The sequence below is a fragment of the Pteropus alecto genome, unplaced genomic scaffold (assembly GCF_000325575.1).
Source record: "Pteropus alecto unplaced genomic scaffold, ASM32557v1 scaffold117, whole genome shotgun sequence".
NCBI lineage: Eukaryota > Metazoa > Chordata > Mammalia > Chiroptera > Pteropodidae > Pteropus > Pteropus alecto.
This window is the reverse complement of record NW_006440642.1, coordinates 1,775,357-1,786,271: the sequence shown is the minus strand read 5'-3', so window position 1 is coordinate 1,786,271 and position 10,915 is coordinate 1,775,357. Positions and strand designations below refer to the sequence as shown.

The following is a 10,915-nucleotide window of genomic DNA, read 5'->3' as shown; positions in this document are numbered from 1 at the left end:
GACAAGAACACTGCACCAGGCGCTAAGAGGCAGACTAGCTGCAGCCCATCCACCTGCCAGCTGGATGACTTGAGACAAGTCACTCAGCTTTCTGTGCCTCGGTGTCCTCGTCTTTAAAATGACACAACTGGAGCAGGTCAATAATGTCCAAATTTTCTTTTCAGCAGTAGAAATGACCTTAACACAGAACACAGATAAACATGGTTCTAGTCTATTTGGAGTGGCGGGGGACACTCAAGAGGGAACACATGGAGATGGAACCCAGAGACCTACTGCATTCCCTCCAAAGTTGCATTCCCCGGGACAAGCCACTCAACTTTCTGTGACTTGAGAACCCAGGGCACTAAGGAGCACGATGTGAAAATCCCGAGGTTAGATCAAAAGTTCCCCTCAGTCCTGACCTTTGGAAACTTCACTCTAGCAGCTGAACTTGGTGTTGCTGGTGAGAAAACTGTCCAGAGGGTGTGACCTGCTACCAAGAAGGGACAGGAGACAGGGAAGGTCATGGGAGCTGCTGGGGTTTTAGTTTTTAGTTTTGGGGGAGTCAGAGCTGGCGAACAGGCTCTGCAAGGGCTCCAGATCTACCCAGACACACAAACAAGTGACAGTAGTCCCTTAACCCATACAGCACACCCTTAATAAAATGGTTCCAATACGTCTCTCTTGATTTTTGCAACAGCCCTGAACAAACAGCTGAGCATTTATTTTTGAAGTGAACTCTGTCAGGCACCTCTGACATGCCAGGGAGCTTCCTCACATCCCCTCCCCAGAGGGGAGCAATCCCTGGCTCAGACAAAGAAGCACTAGAAGTTGGCGGAATCAGGATTTGAATCCAGATCGGCAATGTTTATTCTGCCACACAGAGGCTGCTCCCGCTGCAATGGAGGCTCAGGAAGCCTGGGCAGAGCCAAACCATGAGGCCAAAGGGCCTGTGAACCACAGTCCTGGGGTGGCTGCGCTCGGCGGGCAGCCAAGGTGCAAGCTGGGGCAAGGCTGGGAGTGGGGTCCAAGGAGGGCAAGGGAGCTGGGCCAGGAGGAAGGTGTGTCCTCTAGCTAAAAGAGGCTAAGAAGGATAAAGGAAAAGTGAGAGGAGGGAGCATCTTGATGTGGCGAGTCCGGGCTCACGTTCTCCAAGCATACTCTGGGCTCGCTGGCCCCAGCAGAAATCTGCTTTTCGTTACCGAGTCTGAGGAGGAGGATTAAGAAGCGGAAAGGAAATCCATGGGGATGGCACTGGGTCTGTGGTCCGCGGGGTGATTTACAGCACTCGTCATCCTGGCGCTGGCCGCCTGGGCGGGCCTTGCCAAGGACAGCCAAGTTCCTTCCTTGTGCAGCCTGCCTGTGGTCTGGGGGAAGGCATGGAAGTCCAGGTTAGATGGAGTGGCCGGGGCAGCGGAGCCCAGCCCCAAGACCTCTATCTGCTCTCACAGCCTACCGAAGCCACGGCTACCACCCAAAATAGAGGGAGACGGGGCTTTCTCTTGCCAAGGCCTGACCTTCAATCCTCGACCTCACCCTTCCCCTTGTGTCTACACTGGACCTGCCACCCGCCTGGGCCTGGGAATCCCAGCAAACATATCATCCATCCAAGGAAGCCATACATCAATTAGGGCGTGATGGGAAGAACCCTGGGAGGCCTTATGGGCCAGGACCTTCTCTGCAAGTAAACAGCTGTGTGACCTCGGGAAACTCACCTCCCTCTCTGTGTTTTAATTCCCTCACTTGTACAGCAAGCGGTCGTACATAGATTAACACTCCCCAAAAGGTACTCTGCAGAACACTAGCCAGGAGAGGTATATCCCATGAGTTTGGGAAACACCTCAGACCTCGGCCCCATCTTGGAAAGTCACTATGTCTATTAGCATTTAAATTCCTGCCCTAAAGAAATTCGCGTGACTACCCAGTATTTTCCAGACTCATTCGATTGATGGCGTGATTGCGACTGCATCATGAGTAGAAACTCACGCCAGTCTTCTGGTAAAGTGAAGTTTTTATAAGGCTGCAAAAGGGCATTTCAGAGAGGCCACGACGAAGTCTCAGGAAAGGCAGCACAGGGCTTGGGAACCTCAGTAGGGGCAATCTGTGGCCCTTCCCTCTAGGCACCAGTAAAAAACAGCACAAGGTCACTTGCGAGTGATTTGCTTCTTTCCAGCCTGTCTACCGACTGGCCCAGTCTCTGGACATCCCAATCCCAAACTCCCAAGGAGCCCCTGACTGGTCTAGCCTCAGTCAGATTCTCCCCCTGGACCAATCAACTATGGCTGAGGAATGGGAGACAAACCTGCCAATGCCACCCCTTCAGAAGGGGCTGTGTGTGTGGAGGTGGGGGCGGGTTGTGAGTGCCTGAATATAATTGCAAATACAGGTGCGGAGGCTGACAAGTACTCCCCACCGTGACAAGCACCTGTGGCAATATCACACTATGTGAGAAGCACAGCTTGAGAGGGCCTCTTGCATCCTTCTGGCTCTGGCCTTTTGTGGGTGCCGTTTCTGCTGTCGGCCAAGACTCTGGGTACAGCAGCGTAAGGCTCTTGGCTCACTGTCCTCAGGAGGCCCCTGCATCACAGCCCCTCACCATAGAAGATGCCTGTTAGACAAAGGTTCTAGCTGCTAGCACACAAACTCTGAAAACGACCACAAAAGATGGCCTCTCAGTCTCTCTGGTCCCTTTCAGGTGGTCTGACGTGCTGAGTCCAATCAAGGTGATTTGGCCACTGTGGCAAAGCGGTTGAGTTTATTACATTTAGAAATCATCCTTTTATCTGTTCACTCATTTGTGGTCAAGCATCAGCTTCATGAGGACAAGGACGTGGTCTGTTTTGCTCATTGCTGTAGCCTAGTGCCTAGAACAGTGCCAGACACACAGCAGCATCTCAATAAGTATTTATTGAACTAGTGAATAAATATTTCTAGTTGCAGGTATTTTATTTACTGTAGATTTTACATACCACAGAATGTTTCCTATTTCAAATATAACACTGAGTATTTTTGTAAATGTGCCTGTGCTTTGGGGGAACTTTTGGTAATTGTTGTGAACTTTGAAACAATTTTGCATCTTTTTTGCTTTTGTTCACTTCCAGTTTTGTTTTTTTGTTTTGTTTTGTTTTTCCTTCTAATTATACCTCCTCTGCTTACTAAATTTCCCTCTGGCTTTAAGTGGATTGGTTTCCTCTTTTGGTCATTCCTGTGCGATGTGGGGTAATTTTACCACATTGGGGGTCATTAAAAAAATTATATCTGCCTTCTAAGTTATTTTACCTTTTAAATTCATTTTCAGTCTCTGATATCCACTTTACCTACTTAAATATTTTTCACTATTTTCAATTTAAACATTTTCCTGCGTTGAAGCAATTTGGATACAGCTTTTTTCTACCTGCAGAAAAAGTTGTCCAATGGGATTGAAATCCTGACAATTTTTAATTGGTTTGTCCCAAAAAGAGAAGTCAGATTTCAAATTTTATTTTAAAATTAAAATATGAAAGACAAGTAGGGAGGGCATGGGAGAAGGGTTCCTCAAGACCCACATATTAGGCATTATTTTACCTTTCACTTTTAAGTACACCAGTATCTGGGCTAGAAAGGAGGTTTCATGTTCCATTTTGAATGTTGAACACGGGTTCATTTTGGCGCCAAAGGTAGCAGGATGTGGGGCCCTGGGCAGGCTGTTTAATCTCTCCAATCCTCAGATTCCTCATCTTTAAAATGAGCTCAGTAATAGTTACCCTCCTTCTAGATCAGTTACAAAGAATCAATGAGACAATGGAGCCAGGACCCGGCCACTTTCAGGGTCTGGCCGACAGTAAGAGCACTGGAGCACGCTGGCTCACACTCCCACAAAGAGCTAGATCCTTAGTTTGACTAACTGGTGTTTGAAAACATGGAATAAACACAATTTTTTAAATTACATAAGTCATGTCCATCATCTGATGAATGGACAACCAAAGTGTGGTATAGCCATACAATAGAATATTATTTAGCCATAAGAAGGAATGAAGTACCAACATACATGACAGAACGTGAACCTTGAAAACAATATGCTAAATGAAAGGAGCCAGATGCCAGAGACCACATATTATATGACTCCATTCACATGAAATGTCCAGAACAGGGAAACCTATAGATTGGTGGTTGCCCAGGGCTGGTGGGGAGCGGGGACAGAGGAATAGGAAGTGATAGCTAAAGCATACAGGGTTTCTTTTTAGGCTGATGAATATGTTCTAAAATTGACCGTGGTGATGGTTGTGCATAGCTGTGAAAATACTAAAAACCACTGAATTGTACACTTTAAATGGGTGAACTATAATCTCAATAAAGATGTTAAACTTTTTAATTTTTTTTACTTTTAAAAATACTACTTTATTTATACTCATGTATGAAAAATATGGTCGTACTATCATCTTTACATACATTACCAATATTGGAAACAGAGTTCGATAATGAATCACGTCTACATTTTACAAAGAACATGCAAACGTTAACACACTGGTTATATAAAGCAGAGTAGGTGGGCAAACAATTAACTATCATTTTCATTTTCATTAAAGAGCAGCACCCTCCGAGAAGAATCGAATCAATCAGTAATATTCATCTATACTGCAAAATAATATATACATAGGAAAGTTAGGGATTGTACTGATTTTATTACTTTTACTAAGCCATTTTATCTTCCTCATACTTACTGCAAAGAAATAAAACAATATGAAAAAGACATGTTCAATATTGTTCACAATTAAGAATCCGCTTCATGCTGCAGGTCTGGGTATATTGTACTATAGGGAACACCGCATGGCTCAAGCAGATCAAAGTACCATTTTGATTCTGACCCTCTGAACAGAACCTCATGCAGTTTTGGTGACTGGACTAACTCCACGGGAGCTGTGATAGACTGAACCATTTCTGTGATATTCCCGGATCTCAGTAAATAAGACAAGACCCTATATGAAAAAAGATAACAATCAACCTCCTCATAAATTATATCTATAGGCTCTTTCTTTAGTGTAAGGTAGAAAAAGGGGCCCTTTCTTGAACACATGGATACAAGTATTGCTATGGTCTAAAGATTACTGGATTGCTATTGTGTCCATTATAACGAAGATAAGGTAGACATCAAAACCCCTGTCAGATTAAGAAACTTCCACAACTTGACTCGATTCTTCAAATAATGGAGCAAGTTCCTTTTCTAGGTTGACAATTAGTCCTGTATTGGCATTTGCTCCTGGCTCTAAAACTCACCACCAAAGGTAAAAGATTGACTCGAACCACCTAGTAGATATTATAGTAAAAGATGATACTTTTATTTTTTGAAAGTCCAGGTTTGCTCCTTTGGTCTATTGCACAGGCAAAAGTATATAAGAAACCAGGTCTCGAAGTATGTTCTGGAGCATTATCATTGGCCACTTTCATAACAGGCACTCTACTCTGACACAACACTAGCATGGAGCCCTGCCACACCTGGAAATTTTTTCTACAGGCATCGATTTACGTCATCTGCCATGATGAACCCCTTTCTCTCTCAAGTTCAATATCCACGCCTCAGCCCACTCCACCTCTCCAGCCCCCAAGATCGAAGGCCGAAGTAAAGGAGAAGGGGTGTCCTCTCCTCTTCCAGCTCACCACCTGCACCACCCATGGGCCGAGCGAGGCCTGAACACTGGGCAAAGTGGCACCAGTTATCTGGCTTTCTGGGCTGCCTGGTTCTCTAGTCAGCAGGATTCTGGGCTGCCTGCTATCACTTCAGAGACAGCTTCAAAGGCAGGTTCCTTCGAAAGCCACCATCACATGATTTGTGACCTCTCCTAAAATTTTTTAAATTTGCGTAGGTCAATTATAGAAAAACTAGAAAATACGGAAGAGGGAACAGAAAAAAAATTTTAAATCACTTCAATCTCCCCACCAAGAGAAAACCACTGACAACATTGGGCGACCATTTCCCTATGCTTAGACACAGCTATATAGTATTTTACGAAAGTGGAATTAATTATGCTGTACAAATTGCACCGAAGCTGGCATTTGTGTTTTCTCTAACACTTCAGCCCATACATCTTTGTACTTGACAGATCTGCTTTAACATCTTCTCCCAGGGCCAGGCTTTGCTGAGTTTATTCTGGGCACAAGCACGGGCTTGGGCTTCCAGCCTCCTAACTTCCCAGGGAACTGGAAGCAGGTATGACCAACCCACCCCCAGTGCCTCCCACCCCGCCTGGCCTGGGCGCCACGGGTGACAGGCAGGAAATTTATGAGCAGCTGGAGTTGGCTGCTATTTGCTGAGGGCAGGAACATGGCGTGAATCAGGGACCACACTGTGTCTGGGCTGGGAGGGCCCTCAGAGGGCCCCGGCATCTGAGAGTTGCAAAGTTACAGCCAGAGCCCCTTGTGAGCCAGGAGAATCCGCCTGGGGACCATGAATCAGGAGAAAAATTCATTTACTCAACAAAGATTTATTGAGTTCCTACTGGGTGCCAGTTCAGCGACAAGTCCTGGGGTTACAGTCCCTGTCCTAAGGCCACTTACGGTCTGACCCCAGGGCAAAGCTGAAAACCACTGCTGCTGGTAAATGCTGTTGGTCCCGCCCATGCTGCTCTTCTCCTCAGGCTGCTGACCAGCAGACTGATTGAGCTGGCTGAGGGTCCCGGCTGTGGTGTGCAGACAGCTGCCTATGCTGTCAGAGGCCGCCCTGTCCCACAGGCCCCAGCAACCCAAGTTGGGGCCTGGGTGGGTCCAGCAGGCCAAACCCCTCATTTACTGAGGTCAGTGGGTATGTTCGAACCTCAGTCAGTCAACAACATACAGAATTCTCCCGCCAGTGAGAAACAACCACCCCATCAGACAGCGTCGGGATGAGAGCAGGTAGCCCTGCAGACCTCTCATGTACCAAGATGCTAGGGCGGAGCTGGGTCTCAGGTACCCTGTCCCACGCGTCCACAGCCCACACTGTGCTAGAGCCGTACTTGGAGCTACTCCCACCCACTGGAACGCAAGCTCCAGAGGGGTGTGGTTTTGCTGGCTGTGTCCCTACTGTCTCCTCTGTCCAGGACAATGAGGGCCAGCTCCAGTCCAGACTCTTATCCCCACCACCCCTCCCCACTTCCCGGCTGCCACCTCCACTGCAGGCTGGGGAAGCGTGTTTCTGCTCTGAACCCCCGGAGCACTTCACACCCACTCCTTCTTCATCTCTCTGTGCCATGAATTATTGTTGGTGCGATCGCCATCATCCCCCGCTCACCCCATGTCTCCACCAGAGCTCCTGAGGAAAGGAGCATGTCATCCTCTGCACCCCTGTCTTCCCAGGCTTGGGAATAGTAGCAAGTGACTCAGTGCTCAGAGTTACCACTACTGGGGCAGCCTCAGGCCAGACACCATGCTGTACTCCTTTGCGTCTGTTGTCTCACAGGTTGGGGAGGGCAGAGGGGCGGGGCAGTTGCTGCTTCCATTTTGCAGATGGGGAAATGGGGGGCTGAGCAGTTCCTCACCTTCCCTAAGTCACACTGCTAGGACAAAGCAGAGCGAGGCAGACCCCCTAATCCCTAGAGTTCAGCTTCTTCACTGGTAAAAGGACTGGCGAATCTCCAAACCATCCACCCAGCTACCACCTCCCTTGGCTCTAAGAAAACCTCAGCCTTCATCCCTTGGAGCCTAAGGCAAGGTGGCTGGCCATGGGGGAGTCCTGGCACCTCCAGAGCCAGGGCCAGAGCTCGTAAGGAGCCCACTAGGCCTATAAGGGATGGCCAGGGAGACTCAAGGCCACCGCTGTGCTGACGCCTTCTTGGGCTGCAGGCCACTCTCTCTGGCTGCCAATTTCTCTGTTTCTCCATGCTCTGCCTGTGTGTCTCTGTGCCAACTCTCTCTTGGCCTCTCCTGTGTTTATCTCTCCACGTCCATCAGCTTATCTGTCTTTCTTGGCCCCCACTCCATTCACAGTACAGGGCACTGTGAGGGTCTAGCTGGCCTGGGTGAGGCCTGAGGCCCAGCTGCTGCAGCTTCCCATCTGTTTCCCATCCTGTGATGTTGCCCAGCCAATTCCACTTGACCACATGCTGCTTGTCCAGACCCAGAAGCTCAAGGAGCCCATGACCTTGCCCCATAGCCAGAAGAGGCACCCAGGCTGAAGGAGAGCAGACGGCTGAGCAGATAGGGGGCCCCGCCAGGTGAAGAAGGCCATCTCCTTCACAGCTTCTCAGAGGTCTCCGACTCACGACCCTCCCATACTACACACACGGTGTCGAGGGATCCCCACTAGGCCTGCCTCCTCAGGGCTGGGAACCGCTCGCCATCACTCTTCTGCATCTTTCAGTAGTCCTCCCCTCCCCAATCCGTACCACAAAGTGGCAGCAGGAGTGATGGGGTACCATCCAGACAAGCCAAAGTGCTGGCCAGCCAGCCTTTGTACAGACCACAGTATGTCTCCAGGGGACCCCCAGGAAGGAGTCTAGCCCTGGACATTGCAGGAACAGCCTGGGTAACAATGGGATAGCTGGGAGAGGCCATAAGGCCCCTGGGCAGACCAAATGATCAAATGATTTCTGCCAAAACAGAGTGAAAACACAGTTTTAAGATGAGAAAAACACCTCCCCTAGCCCTTCCCATCATCCCTAAGCCCTTCATAGCTAGATTCTGGAGCCACCCGGGAATTCAGGCAGGGGTGGGACATCTCTGATCAGGGCTCTTTACCCATTACCACCTGGCCATTAGTGACACCTCCAGCTGCACAGGGGAGACGCCAAGGCTGGGAAGGGAAAAATCTCTTTCACCTATACTAATGCATACACACACATTCAAGTGCACACATATGCACTTCCCATGCACACATGCACATGTACATGCACACCCACTGACAGGCCATTCAGCACAGTGGTTAAATGTGCCAGCTAGGGCATCAGACAGCCTCTGTTTGAATCCTGACTTCCCCATTCTACCAGCAGTGTGACTTTGAGCAAGTTACTTACCCTCTTTGTGCCTATAACATGGTAATCATGGTGATCTACTGCATGAGGTGGTAGACAGGATTAAAGAACACAATGGCTGCAAAGCCAAGCACTCAACATTAGGCAGCCACGTCAGAGCACACACACGTATGTCTGTGTATGCATGTGTGTATCTTCCCCCATCTGCCCATCAGCTTTTCGAGGCAGGAACTGTGTCTCCACTTCAGATTGCCAGGGCCCACTCAGTGCTGGGCAAAGAGGAGCTGCCCACTAGCTATCGTGGAAGGCAACTAAAGATCCCTTCCTTCCTGTGCCTCCATTCTTCCAGTCATTCGGCAAATAGTTTCTGAGTGTTTAGACCAAGCCAGGCTCCACTCGAAGCACTGGGGATCCTGTAGTGAGCAAAACAGATGAGGAGCCCTGCCCTGACTGACATCCTAGGAGGAGCAGCCCCTGTGCAGCAGCAGCATTCCCTAGAGAAAGGAAGCCTCTTGCTTTCTGTGCCAAACAGCTTGGGCAGGTCCTTTCCCAATAACTGATGCACTTCCCTGCATTCTCAGCCAGACGTTACTGGATGTACTTTAGCTTCCTCTTGACCACTCAAGGTCAAGCCCAGAAACGTCAGTGTACATAAGACTCCCCAGGTCCTGGAGGCTTCTGGGGCCTCTTGCCCCAACACTCAATGGCCCCAAGCCTCTTGGCTCTTCTCAGCCTCTGGCGTTGTTCCCTTTGTTGTTTCTTCCCACATGATTAGGCACTGGCTGTGATTCTGGGTGCTGTCACTGCACCTGCTCCAGGAGCTGGCCTCCTGCTTCAATAGGTGGTTTCTGTTCAGCTGCTCTGACCTGAGACACCAGGGGGGTCAAGCTTGTAAGAACTGTGCACAGACTGCGTGTAGTGGGGTCCAAAGATCTGGACCCGGCTCTCATATGAGCTTTCATGCATGGCCTCTGTCACTTAGCTCTTGTTCCTAAGGGCGGGACCTTTGTCTGTTTTGTTCTCTGAAGGGCCCCACACCTAGAACAATGCCTGGCACATGGTAAACACTCAAAACTATTTATTCTTAAATAAATGTGCAGGGCCATCATGCTTTCTTCATCTTTTTCTGCTCATGTAACTAAAGAGAATGAACAAGTGAAGAATCACTGTGTGTATGTGTGGAGGGGTTGTTTGCAAATGCAGGCTGCCCACCTACATCCTGCGTGGTGGTGGGGACAGGGTGGCAGGTGCGCACCACTGCTACGGAGGGAGTGGGGTGATTCTCGGCAATGCCGTGTAGCTGTTCTACAGGCTCTGGGTGGACTCATGGGGCTGTCCCTGCGGGCCCAGCTGTCTGGCTCTGCCATGCCTGTGACCAAGGGATCATCTCTGAGAGCTCCCGGCCCCTGGGGGAGAAGAGCCAGTTGTGAAATCCTTGGAGACCTTCAGTTGTCTCCCAGTGTTTGCCCCATTCCCACCCAGACAGGAACTCGGCCCACCACATGGGAGGCCCTCCATCTGATCCTGACAGATGGTGCTTACGCCCGCACACTTGTGCAGGTGTGTACACGTGCACGCATGCACACACACACACACACACAGAGCAGATAGCAGAGGGACAGACCTGGTGTCCTCTGCCTGGCAATGGAATCAAGTCCTCAGTGGGCAGCCCAGTCTGGTATCCACTCTCTAAGTAACTAGGTGGAGAGGGGACACGGGGGTCCCTCTGCCCACCTTCCTGATGGGCTAGCAGCGTCTTCCAGTACCCCTCTGACTGTCAGCACTGTCTGCTGACAAGCCTTTTCATGGCCACTGTTTCCTTGAACTCTCCTCACCCACAGAAATTTCTATCCATGTTTTATGAGGAAAGTGGAGCTTGGAAGAAGTCAAATGCCTGAGGTTACAAAACTCATGAGTGGCTGGGCTGGGACACAGACCATTGTCTGCCAGCCCCAGGCTCTATACTGCCAGACACACCCACAGCTCACACCTTCTCCTCTGAGGGGGGCGGGGGG

At 49.5% G+C, this 10,915-nt stretch overlaps 1 protein-coding gene and 1 pseudogene across 3 annotated transcripts in view; both read right to left on the bottom strand.

The window, feature by feature from the left end:
• ATOH8 (atonal bHLH transcription factor 8) overlaps nucleotides 1–10,915 on the bottom strand; it is a 31,090-nt gene that overhangs the window by 1,499 nt on the left and 18,676 nt on the right. Inside the window, exon 3 of one of the 3 annotated variants that reach the window (XM_015593870.1) lies at nucleotides 1,182–1,346. The exons of the other annotated variants lie outside the window; for them this stretch is intronic. Coding sequence (XP_015449356.1) covers nucleotides 1,200–1,346 — 147 coding nt within the window. The 3' untranslated portion in view covers nucleotides 1,182–1,199. The remainder of the gene's footprint in view (nucleotides 1–1,181; nucleotides 1,347–10,915) is intronic. 3 annotated transcript variants of the gene reach the window in all.
• Nucleotides 4,337–10,909, bottom strand: LOC107196083 (annotated as a pseudogene).